General features: G+C 46.4%; 1 protein-coding gene across 7 annotated transcripts in view; it reads left to right on the top strand.

The window, feature by feature from the left end:
- The first annotated feature begins 1,320 nt into the window (after positions 1 to 1,320).
- DPF3 (double PHD fingers 3) overlaps positions 1,321 to 25,776 on the top strand; it is a 215,570-nt gene continuing 191,114 nt past the window's right edge. For 2 of the 7 annotated variants that reach the window (XR_010601049.1, XM_065595311.1), the window contains exon 1: positions 7,245 to 11,507. Coding sequence is in view for 3 of the 7 variants with exons in the window: in XM_065595311.1 (XP_065451383.1) it covers positions 11,428 to 11,507 (80 nt within the window). In the remaining 4 variants the exon portion in view is untranslated. Of the gene's footprint in view, positions 1,465 to 7,244; positions 11,508 to 15,492; positions 23,801 to 25,776 lie in introns of those variants that run through there. The other 5 variants (XM_008169888.4, XM_065595314.1, XM_005284599.4 and 2 more) reach the window with 4 other exon arrangements.

Below are 25,776 nucleotides of genomic sequence, written 5' to 3'. Positions count from 1 at the left end.
CCTCCCCGCGGAGCCAAACACTGCCCCACGGGAGCGCGCAGCCCCAACCTCCAGAGCGCTGTGCACGCGGTGGCAGCAGAGCTCCATGAGAGGGGAGAAGGCGGGGGAGGGGCCGGCAGCTTGCTGCGCTCCGGCCCAGGAGCGCGGACCCCACGGCTTGCCGTGCCGGGAGAGTGGGGTCATTTGCTCACCCTGTGCGCACGGCTATGCTTCTGCTCCCTGCCCCCGCGGGGGGAGCGGAGGGCAGAGGAGAGCGGGCCGGACTGGGCAGGATTTTTAATGGCACGCTGGAGTCCCGGCAGGCTCCAGCGTGCCATTAAAAATTGGCTTGCATGCCGTCTTTGGCACGCGTGCCATAGGTTGCCGACCCCTGTACTAGATCAACGCTGGTGTAACTTCACTGATTTCAGTGGAGTTACTTCTGATTTACAGTGGTGTGAGATCAGAATTAGCCACGTCTCCAGTGGCTTAGCTCATGCTGGATAATTCATTTGCAAACTCTTTTAATTAGTCACATGTAAACTCTGACTTCCTGGAGTTGGTGCCTCTCCCAGAAATGGACTTTTAACTACAGTTGTATCTGTTCCAGAACTCTTGCCTCCAAGTTACTCTGCTACCATGCAAGTAGGCGTCATATGAAATGTAGGTTAAAATCCTTCCCCCTCCCTTTCTCTATGCTCAAAGATCAGAGGCCCAGGTCTCAACATGCTAGACAAGACAATCACTTCAGAAGTTGCTTTGTGGGAAAAACAGAAAACAGGCAGGCAGTTTGGCCACTGTGCATTATGTAACCAGTGCACTGGCTGCAGGAGCTGGATGACTGACATTGAGAAATTCCTAGGGGAGGGGGAGAGGGTGCTGCCCTGGAGTCACTGTAAGCGCTAGCAGTTCCAAAAAACCTGAAGGCGAAAGTGGCTTTAGGTAAAGGGAAACAAATTGGGGATAATAATAATAATCTGCTGCAGCACCAAATATCAGTACGCATGTCATTTATTTTCCTGATGAAATGGCATGCATCCAACCTTTGCACATGAATAAGGGGGCATGCCATTTGGGAAATGAAAGGCAGTGACAGCAATACAAAAAACAATGTATTTTCCCTCATTCCTTTCTCTCGATTTCTTGACATTAAAAGCCAGATAACTCCAAAGAGTCTTCTGCTCCTCATCCTAGCCCCCCTCAATCTAGTTCTGTGTGGTGACAGTCCCTTGGATGTGTTACTGCCCCTTTAAGACCTGCTCGCTTCCAGTTCCACAGAAAGGGAGTGACCTCTGGGCTTTGACAGCTCCCCTAATAACTAGCACAGCCCAGGCTCCGCTCACAGCACCGGATTGGGCAGCGGGCCGGTATCCCATCCTCTGATTGGCTGGGCGCTTCCCCTAAGCGAACCTTTAGAACTCTGAGACACAATATTCTGTTACATTGTAGCAAAATGGCGACTGTCATTCACAACCCCCTGAAAGCGTAAGTAGGAATCAAAAATGTACATATTCCGCGTGGTTTAAATATGAAAAAAGGCGCCTTTCCGATGCTGCTGCCTGCCTGAGCCCGGTGCTTCCAGCCTCCCAGCTGATCTCTCCTCCCTCCCTCTTTCCTTTCTGAGCTCCTCTTTTTTTGTGCAACACACACAGACGTCTTGTGCTGAAATTAACAAGAAGAAATTGTTACATTTGTGTTGTGATTAATTGGCTGGCCGGGAGGAAGAGAGATTTGAGTTCTGAAGGGGAGGATGGCAGCGGGGCTTCTTGCAGCTCTTGGGGCTGCGTAGATCTTGGAAACGGCAAGATCCTGCAGGACCCCTGAGGGGGTGCCTGCACTTGACAGAGTCCTGAGCCTGGCGTCCGGGCTGGCTTCTCCCGCCACCAACCCAGTGTCCAAGGGAGAGGGATCGGTCCTGAGAATCAGGGGCATAATTATCGGTTTTGCCGCGCTCCGACAGCAGTTCGGAGTTTTGTTTTGCAAACCTTCATGGAGTTGGGATGACTTGAAGAGGGGGAAAGAATCAGCCACAGCGTTTGCTGGCTCGGCAGCGAAGGGGGCTGCACCGCTCGTTTCCTAGCCGGGCAGCAGGGGCATTGCAATTACACTTCGATTTGTGTGCGAGGAAGAGAGAGCCGGACTTGCGTGAAATGAATGACTCGGGGTCACTGATGGTTGATTTTTAGGCAGGAAGTCTAGAGAGCTCTTTGCGTACGGGAGGTTTTCGCTTTTAAAAGTGGCAACGAGAGTTGATTGTGTTTCCATTTTGGGATGGACACACTGATTACCGAAATCCGCCCGGATGTAAATGAGGGCAGAATTTGGCCAACTGTTTGCTAGGAGGTATAGGAAGAGAGTATGGGGGCAGGTGCCTCTGCTACAGAAATGTGCTGGGTTCTCCGATCTTGAATTAAGGCAGATTTAGGAGGGGCACTCAGGAGGCAATCATCTTTCTCTGGATCAGGTCCCTTATTTCCTTATGGTCTGCAGCACACACCGTTAATCCCTCAAGGCATTAGGGAGAGTGGGATTTGGCACCGTATGTGGGGAGAGAAGGGGCTGACTCAACCTTTTAAAAACGTCTTCTGTGCTAGGGGGCAGCTCTTGCTAATAATGCAAGATGCTCATAATGCAAGAAAGCAGAGTAGCTGGCGGAGACACTTCATTTGGACTTTCTAGTCACACTGAGTGGGTGTTTTTATCCGTTTGAGTTTTTAGAGATGTAATTCAGACTGTGAGCTGCGTCCTTTCAATTAAACTCTCTCCGATTGGAGTTGGAAAAATACTTGGAGGTTTTTCCCACGGATTCCTGCTGCTGTCTCTGTGCTGTGCAGCAATCTGGAGGGAAGGAAAGCTTTACGCTGGGTGGGGGCACACAGCTGGCATATTTGCATCACTCTTTCTTCATCTTGGCATCAAACGTTTTCTTACATTAAATATTCTTTCATTTAGCAAATTGTAAAAATCTGTTGAGAAGGGGGAAGTGCCGTTAGAACAGTGTTATCAAAGGAGTAGATGTCTTTTTGAAAAAAATAAGACCCCCCTCGCTCCCCGTGAATATATATGGATTATACAATGTTCCACCAATCAGACTGCATATTTTATAGTTGTCCCAGTGAGAACAACTTATTAACATGCTCTTCCCCCCCCCCCGCATTCCGCTGCTTAAATCATTTTATTTTTCAATTTAAAAAATAAATATGTTAGATCATTCAGTGTTGCCAATTTAACTGCATGAAAACAATATAGGTAACTATACAATATCTTTTGTTATATGTGTAGAGAGACAAGGTGGGGGGAAGTAATATCTTTTATTGGACCAACTTCTGTCCTGCTAGTGTGTTGTGTGAAATGCCGTGTATATTGATGTGACTATGTACATATTAATAACAAAGGAGGTTGGGGTTGCTTTTCTTTCGGGAAAGTCATTCGTTTGGTGTTGGAGGTGAGCTTCCTCGGCATCCGATCAGTCTCGTGTCGCGTGGCGCTGGATGGTGTGTGTGTGTGTGCGGAGAACGAAGGGAAGCTTGATTCTACTCTTGCTTACAGGGGTGCAAATGAGGAGTAACTCCACATGGAGTTACGGGGGTGGTAAGCCCGTGTGAGAGTGCCGAGGACTTGGGAGAAGAAGGGAGGGGATTTGAACATGGACTAGCCCTTTCTGAACGACGTTATTGTGTATTGTGTTAGCTTTGCACTTTTTGTAATTGTGGTACATGTAACATTCACACCTGTGATTTATATCTCCGTTCTAAATCCTGCCTCGCTTGTACTTATAGTTAAATTCTTTCGAAGCCCAGTCCTGTTCCCATTGAAGTCAATGGGAGCAGGAGCAGGTCTGTTATAATTAGCCCCCTATTCCTCCCCCTCCCTCTGGGGTGAGAAGAGAGGAAACAATAGACCTCAAGTGCAGGGTTTGCTTTTCTCTGTGAGCCTTTTCAAGTACCAACGCTGGGTAGGGGAAACAGGACTGTTACTGGCTGGCTGACACCATCTGTCTTTTTTTTTTTTTTGTAACAACTTGTTTAATAAAACATTCTATAATTTCCATTTATTCTTACAAGTTGCTGATCAGGAAACAATACACATGTAAATAAATTATGCAAGGGATAAATTAGGACAAAAGCATTAAGACACATAATGGGGGGGGGGAGGGAGGATGCATTGCACAGTGTATTATCCTCATGTGTCCTTCCTGACAATGAAAAGGAGCTGAATGACATTTGCATTTCCTCTGTCTGCGTTTTGATTGTGTCTGAAAAAAAAAAAACCCCCACAGACGCCCCCTACAGAAACTGGCCATACAAAGGTTTCGCTCTGAGATGGGGGACAATGTAGATACTATAGATTGAAATACCAGCTCAGGTATTGTGAAATGCCCTGTGTGTTTTTATTTATTTATTTATGTATGTATAATATTCTTTTAGCTCCAGTACATAGACACTTACGTTCCTCTGTTTATACTATACTAGTTCTCATGGGATAATATTTTCCAGTGTACCTGAATATCTGGTGTAAATACATGACATTGCATAGCTCACGGCTGGGTCCCTTATTAATGACCAGTGACTCTTTACATTACCATTGCCTCTTTCTCTATCTCGCTCTCCTTTTTCCATTGTTTGATCACTTTAGATATCTCCATCTCTTCTCTGTCCTCCTCTCCTCTATTTGCTTCTGTGATCCAATCAACCTGACATGACTGCCCATTGTTACTGCCATTTAACACCTTGTTGTTTGCCAACATGGTCCTACAGGCAGAAATATTACAGGTCTGAGTTCATCAGTTCATAAAGAGAAGGCAGCAGGTGTCTGGATAAACACATTGTCCTGGCTCGACAAAACAGTCATATTCAGAAACCATCAGTGGACAGTGGTGTGTTTTAAATTCAGGTTTTTGTAAGCAGCCTTCTGTTGTGTGTCTATATCTATATTGGTTTTTTTTCTATCTCATTCTCTGCTTTTAATGCACACATCTTATTCTAATAGATATGAGATGCATGGATGTATGGAAGGTAGAAATACTGTAGAATAATACTTTGAATCACTTAAAATGTCATTCAGCTATCTCAATGCACTCTACAAACACTAACAATTAAGCTCACAACACCTCTGTGAAGTATTGTTATCTCCGGTATACAGAAGGGTAAACTGAGGCAAAGAGTGCTTAAGAAACTTCCCAAGTTCACAGCAAGTCTGTGCTAGAGCTAGAGCTCAGGAAACTTGACTTCCTTTCCTTTGTGTTCTCTCCACATTCTGATGTACATATGGTGCCATAATGTATTTAATGTAATTAAGATCTTGTAATTTAAAAAGTCTTATCCAGAAACAGAGCTGATTTTTTTTCTCCACTATCTTTACTCCAACAGCGGACTTTTATTTCAGATGATCAATTAAACATGCTAACTGGTGCATATGTTAACTGAGCTACTGCCTTTTTTGCTTGAGACTTGCTCGCACTGTAATTCTCGATCTGTAGCTCCCAAAGAGAAGTGATTTCCTTTGGCTAGCATGGACTCAGAAGAGCAGTGCCAGTGCAAACTCTCCCCTTCCAATGCCCAGCTCAAGACCTAGAGAGCCCACCACTAGGATGATAGGGTAGTTCAGTTTCTGTTATTGGGGATAATTCATTCACCTTCTGAGGATATTGTTATAATGGATTTTGTGATTTGGAAACTTGTTAGTGAGAAACTGATCTGGAATAACAAACCTATTTCATACAGGCCACAGAACAGCTCTTGGATGACAATAACTTTTGGTCACTTATGACTTTGGATTGAATTCAACTGGTGACTGAGCTGAAGGGCTCTGTATCTCATTATCATTCCTTGAATCGACCCCAAATTGTGATTCGGTGTGGATGAGGACCAATTTCTTGCATGTTGTTGCATAGCCATCTGGTTGCTCGTTTTAAATATTAAAATGAAAGTATAGTGCACAGTGCTCCTTTCAGCAGGTGTTAACCATAAAAAAGGCTGGATGGTTGGATGGAAAGTTTATGCTTCAGTTTTTACAAGTGATGTGAAGGTGATTTGGATGGGGCTGGGGAAGGCAGAACTGCATTTTGCTAACAAGGTGGTTGTGTTCATAAAATCACTTGATCAAAATCTCTAAGCACCTTGTGTGGCTTCTATAGTGTTTGAAGTCAGTTAAAACCAGAAACATGCCCAAGTGTGATGTGTTTCAGGCTGCAGCTGCCATTATCACTGCAATGCTTTCTACCATACCACAGCTATGGCCTTCTCATAACATGATAGATGAATGTAGCTGTGATGTGTATGAGGAATCATGGGAATAAAAACAAAGTGGGTTAGAGGATAAACAAAAAAAGCCATGATATGAAAACTGAAGGATATGCTGGGTTAATGTGGGAGACTTGATAAATGATATAGTTATGGCATTTTATTTGGTTGCATGAGTGACTTGTGCATGATTACTTGTTGTAGTGCTTTGTAATTTGTTTTGCTGGCATTCCAGTCTTTCACAGTCTGTCAGGTTGTATGGATGGATGGAGCTGGCATCATAAAATTGTCACTGAAAAAAGGTTTTTAAAGCCTGTTACTTGTGGTGTTTGTGCATTTGAAAACAATGGGTGATATGGGAGGTAGAGTGGTTAAGAGCAACTAATGCCCTGGACTTGTTAGGTGTGAGAGAATGTCAGAGTTAGGGGTTCATTTTCAGAGTGCACTTACTGGAGTAGATTCACAACAACTGTTAAATGGGCTTAAATGATAAAAGTTTAATATAGCCTATACAATGACCCAGAAGGCTAAGAAGAATGGCATTCTGTCTTCACTCTGAGCCCTGGTTAGCAGCAACAAGAGCAATGCATCTAATCCCCCATGAGTGGTGTTGAAAATGTATGCCCCCAACCTTACAATCCAGTGAGTGTTGTATTCTGAGGTTGCTTTCAAATTAACGTTTTGTCCATCTTGCAAATCTGTCTTCTGCAGTTAATGACAATTGGCTGTCCCAGGGGAAGGCAGAAATGATATAGCTCCAGGCTTCTCTCAGCAGGAAATAAACTGTCTTATTTAGTGTCAAGTATCAGGGGGTAGCCGTGTTAGTCTGTATCTACAAAAACAACAAGGAGTCTGGTGGCACCTTAAAGACTAACAGATTTATTTGGGCATAAGCTTTCATGGGTAAAAACCTCACTTCTTCGGATGCATCTGAAGAAGTGAGGTTTTTACCCACGAAAGCTTATGCCCAAATAAATCTGTTAGTCTTTAAGGTGCCACCAGACTCCTTGTTGTCTTAGGATAGCACCTTCTCACACCATTTGCTGGGACTGGGTTTTTCTTATTCACTTAGGTTCAGCTCTGACTATTTGCCTAATAAATCTGTTTTATCAGGCTTGATCCTTATTCTGTGCTCATCACCCTGGTATCTGAATGTCTGTATGTGCAGTTGCCTTGGGCAAGAAGCAACTCTGTATTTTAGGGGCTTGAAAGGTCTTTCTGAGAGAAACCTCTGATCTGAAAAGACTTGTCTGAGTGAAACTCACCACTGTGCAAAGAATCAGCACAGGGCCTATACAACCCTCGAGGCTTATTCTGAAGACTTAAGTGGGACTTTAGTGATGTATTAGCCTGTTACACCGAGGTGAATTTTGCCCTGTATGTACAATCAGGCTTTCAGTTTTATTAAAGGGTCACTGGCAACTTAGTTTATGCTCTACATGTAGGTTTTATTTTTTGGAAAAGGATATTACAAAACAGAATATGAAAAAAATATAATAAGGCAACTTCCTTTTTACAAAACTTTCCAGTGATATTTTTCTTCTTTTTCTTCTTCCTTCTTAATTCTCTTTGGATTTAAACTTTTTCCTGCAGTTTATGAACCTAACCCAAGAGCACTGAGCTATTAAGAACCAGAAACTCATTCTACTAAAAAAGTGAAACTGAGAAGTCTAGTGTCACTGTCTCAGCTGAGTGACATGTAATAAGCAAACAAACAGCATTCTCATTTAGCCGTAATAACCTAAAATTGTTAGAAACACAGGTAAATTAAGAAAAAAATGGTTTATTTCGTGACAAAGCCTGTTTTAACCACAGATTCCCAGCATATGCCACAAGGAAGAAGAATATAGTGTCTTGAAGGCTGCTGGAAGATATCTTCTCCAACCTCCCCATCCTCTCCACTATGGGAATAACAGAAGATTGTCAATATGCTTCTCAATTTTCACTCTACCTGCCTGAACCGGGTGTGGTCAATGAGTTGCAGTTGTAGCCACATGGAAGCTTTTGCTGCCACTGGAGCACTGTCTAGAGGAGGCTTTCCCAGGGAGTGATAGGAACAGGAACAGCACGGCAGGGAAGGGATACTGATGACTCTGCACTGGGTGGCTGTGATCAGCAGGATGTGCCTGCCAAATCCCGAGTCACTGATTTCTCTTTCTGCTGGGCAGTAGCTGTAGAAAGTCACCCCCCCACACACTCAGGTTCTGATGGGGACTCTGGGTTCAACACCATTATTCTTATGGTGGGGAAGGGTGGGGTGTGTTTGTCTGTCTTCTAATGGTGTGGCCACATGGTTTGCAAGACCCCGTGAAAGAAGATACTGGGACAAAACTGATCCAGCTTAATTTAGCTTGTCTACACATGAAAAGTAATCCAGAATAAGGGAAGGTGTGAATATAAAGTGGATTAACTGTGCCTGTGTATCTCCATGTGTGGATGCTCTTATTCTGAAATAAGAGCATCCCCATATGGAGTTAATCTGGAATGACTATTGTGAAATAACTCTCTGGGTAGATGTCACGGAGTCACCAGGCAGTGCTCTGGAACTACTCCATACGAAGCCAGTCAGGACTCTGGGAGAGCATGCTTCCTCTCTCTGAGCATACTGTCTCCAGGGCAAGAAGCTTACACAACTTCGACCTTCCTGAGTCTGACCTCGGAGCATTCAGCATCCCCTTCTCACACCGTGCGCTTCCCACAGCGAGTCCGCACAGGTGGGGCTCCTGGGGAAGCAAGTGGGTCCTACACCCCAATTCTGCAGTCAGACGTGACTCTCAGCCAGCCAGTAAAACAGAAGGTTATTTAGATGACAGGAACACAGTCTAAAACAGAGCTTGTAGGTATAGAAACAGGACCTCTAAGTCAGGTCCATCTTGGGGGCAGGGAGACTGACCACGGGTCTGGGCCTCCCTCTCTTTCACCAGCCAGCTCCAAACTGAAACTCTCCAGCCTCTTCTCTGGCCTTTGTCTCTTTCCCAGGCCAGGAGGCCATCTGATCTCTTTGTTCTCCAACACCTTCAGTTGGCACTTGCAGGGGAGGGGTCCAGGCCATCAGTTGCCGGGAGACAGGGTATCGGTTTCTGTGCAGACAGCATCACACTGGCCCTCTAAGGCTCTGCAACAATCACACACCCTTATCCCATCACCTAGATACTTAAGAAATGCATAGGGGAAACTGAGGCACCCACACAGTATTCAGAGAAAAATATTAAGAACATTCTCACTTCCTCACAGTAGACAAGCTCTTAAGATTATATCTCCATTCCCACCCTAAGGCCATGTCTACACTAGAGAGTTTACAGCACCGCAGCTATACCGATGCAGCTAAGCGACTGTAAAATCTCTAGTGTAGCTGCTCTATGCTGATGGGAGAAAGCATTTCCATTGACATAATTAATTCCCGCCCCCCCATAATCGGCCATATCTATGTCAGCGGGAGAAGCTCTCCTGCCAACATAGCGCTGTCCACACCGGCACTTATGTTGGTGTAACTTATCTTGCTCAGAAGGATGGTTTATTCACACCCCTAAGTGACATGTTATACTGACGTAAGTGGTAGTGTAGACATAGCCTAAGCAACGGCGGAGTCAAATAACACTCAGGGCACGTCTTCACTACCCGCCGGATCGGCGGGTAGCAATCGATCTATTGGGGATCGACTTATCGTGTCTAGTGAAGACGTGATAAAATCGATCCCCGATGGCTCTGCCGTCGACTCTGGAAATCCACCGTGGCTAGAGGCGGAAGCGGAGTCGATGGCGGCGCGGCAGCGGTCGACTCGCCGCCGTCCTCACAGCCAGGTAAGTCGACCTAAAATACGCCACTTCAGCTACGCTATTCACGTAGCTGAAGTTGCGTATCTTAGGTCGACCCCTCCCCCGTAGTGTAGACCTAGCCTCAGATACGTCTCTCATTTTACCCGTCTTACACAAACTTGCTGTTCTCTTGCAGTTTATCTTTATAAATGGGCATAAACATGTTGACTCTTGACAAAAGTTAAATCTAACCATGTTAAATGAATCCCTCCTAACTTACAGCTTCTACCCTCCTGCTTTCTGTCTGGGGAGCCCTCATTTTGTCTTTTTTACACATTTTAAAAAGGCCAGGCTGTTTGGAGCTGTGATCAAGTCATTATTTAAGCAACACTTAAAGGCCGCAGCCAAGATAGGGGCCCCAATGTTCTAGGCACTGAAACACATAACAAGACAGGCTCTGCCCTGAAGAGCTTGCATTGTAAATAAATGAGAGACAAGGGCTGGGAGGGGAAACAGAGGCACAGAGAAGTAAGATAACTTGCCCAGGGTCACACACCAGATCAGGTACAGACCTGGGAATAGAATCCGGGTGTCCTGAGTCACACTCTAGTCACTTATCCACTGGACCATGCTGTCATGAAGGTTATATGGAAATGCAAAGTAAATATTTTATATCAGGGGACAATAATAGCCACATTTCCATTTCCTGTGAGAACTCAGGCCCAAAGAAAGAAACTCATGACTTGGAGAACTGAATTTGTTGTGTTTTAATTGTTTTGGCCTCAGTACTATTTCTTACTAGTGGTTGGTAAGTGATGGGAATAAAATATACTTTACAATTATGATTATGCTAGCTCTTGTGACTTCTGCAGCCTGAAAAAGGGAGAGTTGAAACACCAGTGGATCAAAATCTGCATTATTGTTAAACTCCTTTGTTCTTGACTGTGAATAAAACTAATAATGACTGTAGCTGATATACTGTGTAGTTTTCAAATAAATTATAACTGGTTCTACATTATACACCAGTGTGCAATATTGGAAGTGATAACGTGAGCCCATTTTTAGCTACATGTTTAACTTTATTGCTTGTGGTTTATTTTCTTAAAACCTAGGATGTTTAGAAAACTCCCGGTTTGAATTTTATGGGCTTCTTATCGTCTTCATTTTACTTGTCCGTTTATCAACATATACTTGTTTAATATTTAACATCAACAAATCAATAACAGTTTAAATAAACAGGTCAGTGTCTCTTATATTTGGGCCTGCACAGTTTGAGAGACCTGGCAGGAGTGAGACAAGGGTGGCGATACTTCAGAATGAGCTCTCTCCGCTCTCGAGTGGTTTGACTGCAGTTTGGGCAGTATTGGGATGTCTCTGCTGCAACTTCCTGGTGTCTGGTGATAAACAAATTCCCAACAAACCCTCAACCTTTCATTTCTTTGTCAGCTGGGATGTGCCAGCCTGGGAAACTTGACAGTTCTGTACGGTGTTTGGATATCATGCTGATGAGAGTGACGTTACCACCCCTCAGGTAGAATGAGACCTCAGTTTTTTCTCTCTGCTCTCCTACTGGTGTGGAGTAACTTCATTGAGATCACTGGTGTATCATTGTGAAATAGGTGTTAAGGAAATTAGAATCAAACCCACAATCTCTGGAAGGGAAATATCTAGGAAACTTTGTCATTGACTCTAATTCATTTTTGTTGGTAGTTTGAGCTAAATGTTTTCTCTTCTCTCACCTTTCTTCCCTCCCCTTCCCAACCTCCTTATTCCATTGACCTCTACAACTGCAGTCCTAGTCGCTGATTTATCAGGGCAGGCTGGCTCAGCACTGTGCAGAGATTGCTTTTAATTAACTGTCTTCATTTTTTCCAACCTTCGGGGAGCAGCAACCCTTTAACAATTTTAATATTTTATCTGGATTTATATCTGCCTTATTTGATGTTTGTGGCTCTTCTTGCTCACATCGTCTTCCTGAATTATTTCTCCAAACAAAATAATTTTTTCAGGTCCCTCAGACAGAGTGAGGAGGAGGGTTTAATGGATTCTGGAACGGGTGGGTGGGTTACCTAAGATTTGCCGCTGTTAGTTGTGGGAAAAGAGGGAGTTTGTGTGATGGATTTCAGTTTTGCAACTGGAGCCTTGTCACAGGACAAGATGCACTTTTGTGTTCTTTTTGAATGTACAAAATGAGGCAACTTTGGTATCTAGAGCATGGGGCTGGAAGCAGGAGTCCCTTGAGTTCTGGTTCTGGATGGTTTGAACGAGCCATTTATAACCTTGTATTCAGTATTGTTTTGTTCTCGGAGGTATTGATCATTTGTAGCTCCCATACAGAACAAACTATTTAAAGGAGGCACTACTAGAAAATTGATATTTTAAAACTGAGTTAATTCTCTATACATGAATACATGCAAGTTGACTGGGTCTCTTTAATATAAGATGACTCCCTTTGTCCACTGGGTATAGCTCTGCAAAAGGAGATATCTTCAGACTGAGCTGGTAGCAGCTGTGCTAAGTTTCTCTCAGCTGGAATTTTCTCTGTGTATATCCTGCAGTGAGTATTGCAGGAGGTACAATACAAAAGGGATTAGTGAGAACGTCTGTCACATAGAATATTAATATTTGACACTACCCTCCGAGGATCAGAAAGCATTTTGCAAACATTCATGAAGTAAATGTCACAACACTTTTCTGAGGCAGGGAAATATTATTTTCTCCATTCTACAGATGTGGCAACTGAGACATCGAAAGGGCAACTGAGACACATAGAAATTAAGTGCCTTACCCAAGGCTCTGTAGTGAATCACTGTCAGGGCCAAGAATTTAACAGCCACATTTTATTTTCTTCCAGGGCTATGCTTTAGGTAGTAGGCCAATGATGTCATGGAGGGGGCTTCAGGGAAATGGAGGATTAAGGCTATCTTCCTGCCTCTGATGAAGTTCACTCCCTCTATAGATATTGCTAAACCATCCCTGCCAGAGATAACTTGTCCCTGGTGCACAGGAAGATGCTTCTGAGGTGCAAATATTTTGCCATTGAAATGAAGCAGATTGCACCAACATCACGTGGGTTTTTTAAAAAAGCCTCCCCAAATATGACACCCTCAGGGCCCCCTTTCCCTTCACATTTCAAAATACATGCGCTGAACACTATCAGTATATTTGGTGGGTCAGATTCTTCTTTGACTTGAACAGATGGAGTTCTAGGATAATGTTATTGAAACATTAACGTTATTGGAACAAAATATAAACATGTCCAGCAAGTGCATTTACAACTAAGTTGTCTACCCAGTGATGCTGCTTGCCTCCCTTGGTTATGGTTAAAAGGGAGCATTTTTGTTTAAACAGCAGAACAAATGAATAGATTCCCAGGCCCTAGTCCTCCCAGTCTGTAGGCAAAAGCACGCCTGGGCCACAAAGTTTATCTGCCAGCTAAAAGGAACATATTTGTGGGTGCCTCGTTTCAAAATATTGGCAGCACATTACTGCATAAGATTACCCTTGTCATATAGCCCATGATTGATGCTGTCTCTTTCTTACCATCCTCTGCAGCACAGTTAAGTTTAAAGAAAACAACAACAACAACAACAACAACAACAAAGCCTGATTCTTGTGTCACAAGTGCTGGTATAAATACAGAGTAACTCTATTGACATCAGTGGCATTACACTAGTGTAAAATTAGTGGAAGAGAAGAAATGTGCTCCCTGTGCTCTTAATTTGTCTTGCTAACTTGCAAATGCAACTAGTCTAGGACTTTAGTTGTTCCACTGAGTGGATCTGAAAATAGATTTCCCTCCCCTCCCCCTCATTATTTACTTTCTGGTCTTGTTTTCATAACCAGCTTATCCACAAAATACACTTTTTGGCTCCTCTGTCTCGTGATATATCTTCAAGGTTACCCATTGCTAAGCAACCACCACACAAAGTTGAAGGCTGGTCAGCAAATTCTTGTGTATTTCTCTGGGTTATCTCTGGTATGAAACTAAGGGGCAGTTGGCACGGGTGGTTAGCCTCATCTGTCCTGTCTGGAAGAGGGGGAGGGACGTGTGTTGGGCTGCCTCTGTGACTTTGGGAAAGGCTCTGACCTGAAAATGGATTGCAATTCCAATTGAATGGTTCTTTTCCTTGGTAATAGAATCGCACACCTGAGCTCTGTGCTCTTTGCATTAATTCCACCTCTCTTAAACTTTCCCAGTCAATTATCCATGTCCGTCTACTGCTTTAGCAGACACATGACCCTTTCTGCTGCAGCAGGCTGATGGGGCTGCAGCGTTCTGCAGCAGCCCCCTCCAGCATGGTTATCAATCAGGACCTGTCAGATTTCTCCCTCAGACGCATCTATTTCAGGGCTGTAAGACATGGCCTTTTGCTTTTGTTCTTTTAAAAAAAATATTTATAAAGGGGCCATCTCAGGTGCTGAATGTGTTGTTAGGGATTTGCATTGACAGTAAAGTTGCATGAAATTTATTAGTTTCAGTCTGCATGGGTTTCAATAAACTTCTGTGTCCGTTTTGGTTTGTAGAGTTTTTTGGGCTTGTTTACAAAATTGAGACTAAAAATGGAATCAGTGAGACTCATTAAGTTGACCATGGTTCTTAAACTATGGTCTATGCAGCACCAGCCGGTCAGAGAGCTCTTCCAGGTGATTGGCCAAATGAATCATTTTGAGAACAAAGGAGGATTAAGATGTTGGGAAGAGAAGATCTTTCTCTTGCACTATGATTCAAGGCATAATAAAAGCTGGAGAACCTCTTTGCACTGCAAATATGTTTGTGAGGATTTGTCACAAATTTCCATTGTCAAACCAAAATGCAAGCACCAGACTTGGACTCCAAATTCTTGTTTGTCCAGAGACAGTAAAAAAGCTTAGCTTTGACATTCAGTGAAAGGTTCACATGCCCAAAAAATACGCTCAGAAAAATTCACCTGGCATGGTTTCCATGTTGAAGCCCCAAACTACCCACAATTTCAGTAGTTTGGGGTTGTGTCAGGAATCGGGGCCTGTAGCAGAGCTAATCTCCAGGCAGCCTCATTCGGATAGCTGGCCTGCAGCAGGCTTCCTGATTTAACCATGCAACTGATTGGCTGCAGAGGCCAGCAGGCTGGCTCTTAAGCCAGCAGCAGCAGTAACTCTCTGGCTTCTCAGTGCTTATACTCTCACTGTGCCTGCTCTTGTGTGACCTCGTTCCTGTTGCTCCTGCCTTGCACCCAGTCTTGCCTCCGTCCTGCCCCTGCCTTCAACCCTCCTTGCCTGATACCCTGCTCTCTCCAGTGACCTCCAGTTTGACACTAGGCTTTGGCTCCTGACTATGGCTCTGACCCTGACCACTGGGCCTGCCGTCCACTCTGACCAGGGCCGGCTCCAGGCACCAGCTTAACAAGCAGGTGCTTGGGGCGGCCAAGGGAGAGGGGCAGTACCTGCGGCAATTCGGGGGCGGCAGGTCCCTCACTCCCTCTAGGAGCGAAGGACCTGCCGCTGAACTGCTGCCGCCGATCGCGGCTTTTTTTTTTTTTTTTTTTGCTTGGGGTGGCAGAAATACTGGAGCCGGCCCTGACTCTGAGCACTAGGTCTGTGCCTGCTCTGACCACTAGGCTAGAACTCTCTGTCCTGGTTGGCTGACTGATTGAGAAGACCTTACAATTGGGGCCAGAGGCTCTTGGTGCTAACATGGACCCTACTAAGGCACCATCAGAACTAGCGGATGCCATCCAGAACCTGAAGGAGCAAGTGACCGCCCTGAAATCGCAGAATGTGGCCCTGCAGGTGCAGGTTGCTCTGCTGGCTCCTCCTACTTTGCCCCACCTGGAGCCGAAGATTCCTCTGCCCGATCAGTTTGACAGAGATCAGGACAAGTTTTGGAGGTTCCTGAACCAGTGTGGGCTTCTTTTTCTCCTATGCCCCTGATCGTTCACCATGGACCAGGGCCATGGGGCGCTCATCTTAAGTTTGTTGACCAGGGAGGCTTTGGCCTGGGCTTCTCTGCTCCTAGAACAGTCCAGCCCTCTCTTGGAACAATTAGAGGAATTAATTCAACCTGTGTCCATCATCTTTTGTGACCTCAACCATGTGCAGACCGTCAAGGCAATCCTTCAGGCCTCACGGCAGGGAGGCCAGCCCATAACCAAGTATGCTGCTGAACTTCATCGTTTGGCTTCTGACATCAGGTGAAGTGAGGTGGCACAGCACCACTATTTCTGCCTGAGGTTAAACAAGGAGATTAAGAATGAGTTTGCATGGTTGGAGCCTCTGCTCGGTTTAGACAACTTGATTGAATTATGCATCAGAAACGACGATCACCTCATGGAGCGGCATCGTGCGTATACCTTGATTTTTCTGGAAGCTGCCATTTCCCGAGCTCCTGACACCCCAGACATCATAGCTCATGCAAGCCAACCAGGTTGGCCTGCATGTCTCTGACTCAGAGAAGCACTGACAGTGGGATTTAGACTTGTGCCTGTATTATGGGGAACCCGGCCATTTTGCCTTGATGTATCCAGCAAAGACTTGGGTGAAACTGGGGCCGGGAAATACCAGGTCCCCAGCCCTTAGGAGGGGGTATGGGCTGAGCTGGTGTTCTTCTCTCTCCAGTGGTTCCCAGCACCCCGGGTCACAGTCAGCACAGCATGAACCATGTGTCAGTTTTCAACGCAACTCTGAATACCTCTATTAATTCAACTACCGGTAAGCTCTGAAATCCCCTATGGGCCCTAGTCAACTCGGGAGCCTCGGGTAACTTTATGGACTTAGTTTGCTAAGACCTATATGGTTTCCATCATGCACAAGGACCCTCCAGAGCTGCTCAAGACTATTGATGGGTCTTTTCTCCCCTCAGGACTGTAATTCACCAGATCATACCAGTAACGGTTCAACTAACTCAGTTTATTGTCACAACTTTAGTTTAAGCCAGAACAACTTCTGTATTCAGAGAAGCTCTAAGCCCCAAACTTATCTAACCATTGAGTATTTCATTCTTTTGCTCTTCTCAGTCAGAGGTGAGAGATGCAGAGCTAGGGGTCGTCAGCAAATGGGGGTGTCAGGAAACCATATCATTTGGATTAATCCAGGCCCCTCATGCTCCTGTTTTCCTAAGTTCACCGTGGCTTACCAACTATGACCGCCACATTCACTGGTGGAAGGGGATCTACACTTTAATTTTAGGCATTGCCGGCTATCATGCCCCTCCCAGGATCTGAGAAACAGACCAGCAGACTCTGCGGTTCATGTTGTCCTCTGGAAGATCCCAATTCCCAGACAACAAGACTTTCAGAAGCCCCAGTGCCCCACTGCCAAGATCCCTCACCAATACCATAAATTTGCTGACATTTTTGACAAGGGGAAGGCAGACATCCTAGCCACACATCGGACTTACGGTTGCCCATTTGATCTCCAGCCTGAAGCTGAGATCCCATTCAGTCGGAAATATGCCCTCTCTGAACCTGAACTTCGAGCTGTCTGCCTTTACTTGCAGGATAACCCAAGGGTTTCATCTGCCCATCCACATCTGAGCAGGCACTCCAATCTTTTTTTGTCAAGAAGAAAGATGGCTCTTTGCAGTGGTGTATTGACTGTCGGGGCTTGAACATGGTGACCATACAAATCCGCTTCCCACTCCCCATTATCAACGAGCTCTTCATGACCAACATGTGCGTAGCATTCTTGAAAGATTATGCCAGAATCCCTTGTATGCCAAACCAGAGAAATGTGAGTTTAATTGAGACACCCTTGAATTTCTTGGATATATCACCTCACCCCAGGGACTGGAAAGGGACCCTCACAAGGTGGTGGCCGTCACAAATTGGGTGGCACCAAAGCATGTACGTGGAATCCAATGCTTCTTGGGTTTTGCTAATTTTTATAGACAATTTTATCCCAGAATTCTCTGCTTTGGCCAGCCCTCTTGCAGCCTTGCTGAGAAAGAGAGACCGGTTTTCATGGTCTCCAGAAGCACAGGCTGCCTTTGACAATCAGAAACAGAAATTCACCACTGCTCCCATCTTGATCCACCCAAACCCTGCCAGATGGTTTACAGTAGAGGTGGATGCTTCAAACTTTGCACCAGGGGCAGTCCTTTCCCAACCAGCTGCTCCCAATGATCGTCTTCACCTGTGTACTTTTTACATGCGAAAACTCACTCCCACTGATATAAACTATGACATCATGGACAAGGAATTGCTGGTCTTTGAAAAATGGCACCATGTTCTGAAGGGTGCTAGGTTCTCAATCTAAGTCCTGACAGACCATAAACATTTGCAATACCTGAAAATGGCCAGGCATCTGAACCAGCAGCAGGCATGCTGGTGTCTTTTTGCACAATTTGAGTTTGGGGTCACCCACTGGCTGGGGATAAGGAACGGGAAGGCAGACGCACTGTCATGGAAGGTTCAGTACTACAAACCCAGTGAGAAGACTACATCCAAGATTCTTAAACCCTCAAACTTAATTTCTGGCACCATAGTCTCCAACCTATTATCCTCCATCTGCTCTCAGTTACCTAATGACCCCTTTACCATCCAAACTGTCAAGCCTTAGACCACGACTAGGATCAGACCTTCACAGTCTTCACATTCCAGAATGGGATCCTATACCACGAGGGACATATCTATGTGCCCGAAGGGGCCACTTGGATTAGTCCTATAACTCTGCCATGACACTCTGCTAGCAGGCCACTTTGGCTATTCCAAGGCTCGAGACCTGGTTTCCAGGAACTTGTGGAAACCCAGAGGTGTTGCATCCTATGTAGAGTCTTGTGACCATGGTGCCTGGATCAAGACCCCCTGGTCAAGACTGCTGGGTCTCCTCCAGCCCTTACCCACTCCACCTCGGCCTTGGGCCATCGTTTCCATGGACTTTATTGTGGAATTACCACCTTCCCAAGGCCACACTACATTCTGGTGGTGGTTGACCACTTAACCAAGATGGTGTATTTTGTTCCACACTGTGCACTTCTCTCTGTTCAGGAGATAGCCTACCTGTTTGTGAGCAACATCTTTCATCTTCACAACTTACCTATGGGCATGGTGTCTGATCAAGGATCCCAGTTTATTTCCTGCTTCTGGCAAGAACTTCTACACTTCCTGAGTATCAAGACCTAACCTTAACAGCCTATCACCCCAGCATCAATGGGCACGCAGAGCATGTCAATCAGGTCCTTGAATAGTACCTACATTTCTTCCTAAACTATCCTCGGGATGATTGGCTGTCCCTAATCCCTCATGCTGAGTTTGCATATAACAATGCTATGCATGCCTCCATCAAGCAGACTCCTTTCTTTGCTAACTGTGGTTTCCATCTTTCTGCTCATCCAGAGATCCCCTCTAAATCATCGATGGCCACTTTTACCAAACTCAGAACCCACATCCAGCAGGTACGTCAAGAACTCCAGAGGCAGTTAGGTGTTGCCAAAGCTACCTACACATGGTATGCCAACTGGTCCTGCCAGCCAACACCTGGCTTTGGGGTAGGGGACAAGGTCTGGTTGTCCACCTGGAATCTTCGATTGACTCGCCCCTCTGCAAAGCTGGACTGTAAGTACCTGGGGACTTTCCAGATCATGAGATAGCTGTGACTTACAAGTAACCAGATTAATCTATCAGATTGCCTCAAGATTCACGCCATCTTCCATATCTCTCTTCTAAAACCATTAGTCAAAAATCCCTTCCCACTCTGGACTACTCCCCCTCCTCTGCCTATAACTGCTCAGGGCCAAGAAGAATATGTGGTTTGGCAGATTCTAGACTCTCACTGGCTTTGAGGAAAACTACAATATCTAATTGACTGGGATTGGTATGGCCCAGATGAATGTGGGAACTGCAGAACAGATCTATGCCCTGGATCTCTTGCATGCCTTCCACCCCACTTACCCTGAGAAGCCAGGTCCTGAGGCGTCTAAATGGTGCCCTCAAAGTGGGGGTACTGTCAGGAATCAGGGCTTGCAGCAGAGCTAGTCTCCAGTCAGCCTCATCAGGTGGCCTGCAGCAGGCTAACCGATTAACCACGCAACCTGATTGATTGCAGAGGCCAGCAGGCTCGTTCTTATGCCAGAAGCAGCAGCAGCTTGCTGGCTTCTCAACGCTCATACCCACTACTGTGCCTGCTCCTGTGTGACCTAGTTCCTGCTTCTCCTGCTTTGCACTCAATCTTGCTCTGTCCTGCCCCTGCCTTGAACCCTCCTTGCCTGATAGCCTACTCGCTCCAGTTCCTGACCTTCAGTTTAACCTCTGGCTCTGGCTCCTGACTACGGACTCTGGCTCGACCCTCAGGTCTGGTATCTGGTTACTGCCTTCTGGTTTGACCCTTGGCTTTGGCTCCTGACCTCATCCACTGGACTAGACCGCCTGCTCTGACCACTAGGCTAGACTGCCCTCATCCCGGTTGGCTGACAGTTTGCCCAGTTCTAACTGTCACTCAGGAGTTTGAGTTGAGGGCTGATCCTTCTCCCTGACCACAGGGCAGGTGCATAGCTGTGTAAAGAGGCCTCAGCTATGGGTCTTGCAATCAGGCGGCAGTCTGAAACTCACCCTTTGGGATAGGCAAGGTTAGGTTAGTTTTCACGCTGTTGCTTTGACAGCGTAGAAGCCACCAAATGCATTAGGTGCCTCCATAATGTTCTGTCCTGATATGTTATGGGGTATGATGCCTGTGTGAGATGGGTGTCTGATGCCATCCAGCCATTGTGGATGGCAAAGAGTGGCGTCTGAAATGTGAACACTACCTCTGCTTGATTCAACTGATAATCCCATTGTGGAGACATTCCTTAGGGGTAGGAGTTTGGAATGTCTCACTGAGGACGCTGACCATTCAGTGATTGATATTGACTTGGTCTGAAGGAACTTCTGTCCAGAGCTCCTTAATTGGAAAGATGGCTGTGATAGGGACACCAGATGTTTATTGGCCTAGAAACTGAGAGACCAGGACCGGGACTCGAACCTGGTTCACCTGCATGTTGCACTACTAGCAGAGCATAGGTTGGGCTATAATATTTATTAAAGCAGGTGGAATATTTCGTATCCTGTCTAGAATGTTTTGGTGATCTTGGGTCCCATTTCTAGTGGATAAGCATCTGCATCATGAAAGCCACTATCCCACTTAGCACTAATTGACCACCCCGTGGGGCAACCTTATATGAGAAGACAAAGACTGAACACAGACCTAGCCTTAAAGATGGTTCCTCCGGGCAGGGGTGAGGTATTTTATGACAATGGGAAGCTTGCAGTGCTGTACCCATTCTGTGGAAATACTGAGGACTTCGGGCTAAATTCAATCTGGTGTAAGCAGTTGCAACTCCATTTCATTTAATGGAATTTCACTTGCTTAGACCAGGTCTGAATTTGACTCTTAACAATACATATGACAGTATAGCATCCTGGCATCTTTCAACAGAATTACATTCATTAATTAAAAAGCCAAATGAGTGGCATATCTTTGATTTTATGAAATGACCTTTATTCTAATTTTTGATAATATTGATTTTATTGTGACTAGATTGTGTGTTTGTGTACTACATTGTATGTAAAAATATAGGAAAGAGCGGATGTTTATAGTAGATGAGTCTTAGGAAAAAATGATATTGTTGGCTAATCAATGTACTAGCCTTTCAAACACTTTGTACTGATTTATTGTGGCGCATGTTCTAACTCTCCCATTGGCTGACTTCAACAACTTGTGTAATGGAAAAGAATGATTTTTTACAAGAGGACTCTGGGAACTTTTTGAATATTACAGCACTCTTTGGATCAATGCATATCCCAGAAACTCCTTGCGTAAGTGACCTAAAATCAGGCGATCAAACCTCTTCTCCCCTCCCCTTCCCTAGAGAGATGTCTGTAATTAGATAAAATGAGGACAGAATATGCATAAGTATCTGTTATGCTGGGATTCTGCCTGGAAAGGAAACTAACGTCCTGATCTGGTCATAATCTTTTGCACCCTTTATATTATTGACAGGGTTATGGTTTGACAATGATGGGAGTTCAGAAGCAGATTTTCTATTAAAGAGCAGCTGCGGGCTTATGGTAACCTTTCTAAACTGACTGTTTTCCAAAACTATTTGAATTATGCATCCTATATCTTCTGTGCTGCTTTCCCCTCATCATTTGTTGCTAAGGTCCTTTTATTTGTAAGGAATGGCCTGATTCTTCACTGCCCAGCATTTTGTGCAATCAATTTACACATGTGCAAAGTTAATGTGAATCACTAGCTGGCTGATTTGGTAGCATTTTACACCCACTTTGCAGAGGTATAAATGACTGCACAAGGTGCAAGGCGCTAGAGAGTCAGGTCCAGAATTTTTATTTTTGTGCATTTCATTTGGTGCCCGCTGCCTGTTCCTAGTCTGAAATCTTCCCCCTCTATCTGTGAAATGTAATTGGTTGCTATGGTGGGAACTATTATGATGTTTCAAACGTGGGACATGCGCACTTTGCTTCACGGTGTACTCCATTTAGTTAGAACATGTTTAACTGGGACCAGGGCCGGTGCAACCCATTAGGCGACCTAGGCGGTCGCCTAGGGCACAGGCATTTGGGGGGCTGCATTTTTGGTCCTTTGGCGGCGGCTGGATCTTCGGCCACCCTGGTCGTCATCTGCATTTAGGCGGAGGGAGCTGGGGCAGGGGGGCACGGGGAGGGCCGCCTGCAGCAAGTAATGGGGGGAGGGGGCGGCACGCAGGGGAACCGCTCCCCACCCCAGCTCACTTCTGCTCCGCCTCCTCCCCTGAGCATGCCGCCCCGCTCTGCTTCTCTCCCTTCCAGACTTGCGGCGCCAAACAGCTGATTGGCGCCGCAAGCCTGGGAGGCGGGAGAAGTGGAGCAGCAACGGTGTGTTCGGGGAGGAGGCGGAGCAGAGGTGAGCTGGGGCAGGAGCTGCCGCACGGCTCCCCGGGCCGGGGGGAGCTGCTGCGGGGGGGCGCCTCGGGGGGGGGGGAGCTGCTGTGGGGGGGCCGCCTTAGGGCGGAGAGCTGCCACAGGGCTCGGCAGGGGGGCGGGGGCGCAAGGTGGAAGTTTCGCCTAGGGCGCAAAACATCCTTGCACCCTCCCTGACTGGGACGTCTCCCAGAGAACTGATGTAAGGGCAAAATCTTTATTGAGTGCCACTTAATGGGGATGGCAAGTAATTCTGTTTGCAGGGTTTGCCTTCCGGTGATTTAGTGCAGAATAAGCCTTTGGTGTGTCATTCTCATGCTTGTTCTATTTGCTCTTCTCCAGAGCTATGATATGTGCAGAAATGGGATGAATTGCTTTACTGCTGGGTGTTTGCCCCTTGCTCTCCAGCCACACATGCTGGGCTGCCATGCCATGTGCCTGCCATTTGTCCCTGCCCCGGCACTGGAAGGTAACAGTGTCAATCCCTGTCCCAGGGCACACAGTGTCTCCTCCTATTTCCATGGGGCTTTGCAATAATCTGATGTGCTCAGCAGTTCTCTAACAACAGCATTGCAATTAAATTGCTGTGTGCTACTTGGGCACACCTGTTAATGGGGATGATGGCCATTCTATCCTCTGCTCCCAGCACTTCCTCAATGACGGGATTCTGCTGTGGGTTGCCACTACAAGTTTCCAACAGGAAGAACACTTTGTGGCTTGAGGCTAAATTCCCATCCCCTTAATGAAATCAATGGGACTATTGGTAACCTAAGGTGCTGATCTACAGAGTAAAGGGATGGGAATCTGACCCTTAGAAACTGCCATTGCAGACTCCTGGATGCTGCTTTAACAACTGTACAAGATCAGCGTTTTTCTTTTGTGTGTGTCCGTTTGGTAGGAGTCAACTCAAAACCCTCAAGGTTTTACTTTTTCAGCTTCTTTTGCATTTTTATCTTTGGCCTTGTCTACACTACGAGAGTAGTTCGATTTTACTTGCATCGAATTTTTGTAATCGATATTGCAAAGTCGAACGTGTGTGTCCACACTAAGGACAGTAATTCGACTTTGTGCGTCCACACTAACGGTGATAGCGTCGACATTCGAAGCGGTGCACTGTGGTCAGCTATCCCACAGTTCCCGCAGTCCCCTCTGCCCATTGGAATTCTGGGTGTAGCCGGCAATGCCTTCTGGGTAACAAAATGAGTCGAGGGTGCTTTTGGGAAACTGTCGTCATCCGTCCATCACTCCCGCCCTCCCTCCCTGAAAGCGCCGGCGGGAAAACAGTTCGCGCGCTTTTCCAGTCATTGACAGCGCGGACGCCACTGTACTCCGAGCATGGAGCCCGCTGCGACCATCGCTGCAGTTGTGGCCGCTCTCAACGTCTCGCAGCTTATCATAAAGGTTTCCCTGAGGCAGATGCAGAAAAGTCAGGCAAGGAGGCTACGGCACCGCGGTGATGTCCTGAAGTCTGAGAGTAGCACAGACCTGTCAGAAAGCAGGCGACCCAGCGCCGAGGACATCACAGTGGCAATGGGTCATGTTGATGCCGTGGAACGGCGATTCTGGGCACGGGAGACAAGCACTGAGTGGTGGGACCGCATAGTGCTGCAGGTCTGGGATGAATCCCAGTGGCTGCGAAACTTTCGCATGCGGAAGGGAACTTTCCTGGAACTTTGTGAGTTGCTGTCCCCTGCCCTGAAGCGCAGTGACACCCGGTTGCGAGCTGCACTGAGTGTACAGAAGCGAGTGGCCATAGCCCTGTGGAAGCTTGCAACGCCAGACAGCTACCGGTCAGTCGCGAACCAGTTTGGGGTGGGCAAATCTACCGTGGGGGTTGTTGTGATGCAAGTAGCGAAGGCAATCGTTGATGTACTGCTGCCAAAGGTAGTGACCCTGGGAAACGTGGAGGCGATCATAGATGGCTTCGCAGCGATGGGATTCCCAAACTGCGGTGGGGCCATAGATGGAACTCACATCCCTATCCTGGCACCGGACCACCAGGCCACCCAGTACATTAACCGAAAGGGATACTTTTCCATGGTGCTGCAAGCACTGGTGGACCACAGGGGACGTTTTACCAACATCTACGTGGGATGGCCGGGCAAGGTTCATGACGCTCGTGTTTTCAGGAACTCTGGTCTGTTTAGACGGCTGCAACAAGGTATTTACTTCCCGGACCGCAAAATAACTGTTGGGGATGTGGAGATGCCTATAGTCATCCTCGGGGACCCAGCCTACCCGCTAATGCCCTGGCTCATGAAGCCCTATACTGGCGCCCTGGACACTGAAAAAGAACTCTTCAACTACCGGCTGAGCAAGTGCAGAATGGTGGTGGAGTGTGCTTTTGGCCGTCTCAAGGGGAGATGGAGAAGCTTACTGACTCGCTGTGATCTCAGCGAAACCAATATCCCCATTGTTATAGCAGCTTGCTGTGTGCTCCACAATCTCTGTGAGAGCAAGGGGGAGACCTTTATGGCGGGGTGGGAGGTTGACGAAAATAGCCTGGCTGGTGATTACTCACAGCCAGACAGCCGGGCGATTAGAAGAGACCAGCGGGAAGCGCTGTGCATCCGGGAGGCTTTGAAAGCAAAGTTCCTGAGTGAGCAGGGTAACCTGTGATTTTATAGTTTGTGTACTGAGAAGCTAAACCTGCCCCCGTTTCTTTACCCAGGTAATGTTGACTATCCTATCCAGTTACATACCCCCTTCACCCCCCCTCCAACACACGTGTCGAAATAAAAATAGTTCTACTTTGTTAAAGCACACCGTTTTCTTTAATACTGTTTTCGCGGGAATTTTTTAAAACTGGGACGCAGACTGTGGTGCGGGGCGGGTCTAGTGTTGTGATGCGAATGCAGCTTCTAAACTCAAGGATTGACAGGCTCCGCTGCGGTGGGATGCTTGTTTCAACGGAGCCTGTCACCCCTCCTGATC

Source organism: Chrysemys picta, chromosome 4, assembly GCF_011386835.1.
Source record: "Chrysemys picta bellii isolate R12L10 chromosome 4, ASM1138683v2, whole genome shotgun sequence".
Taxonomy (NCBI): domain Eukaryota; kingdom Metazoa; phylum Chordata; order Testudines; family Emydidae; genus Chrysemys; species Chrysemys picta.
Note: the sequence above shows the minus strand (reverse complement) of the source record. Positions and strands in the feature narration are given on the sequence as shown.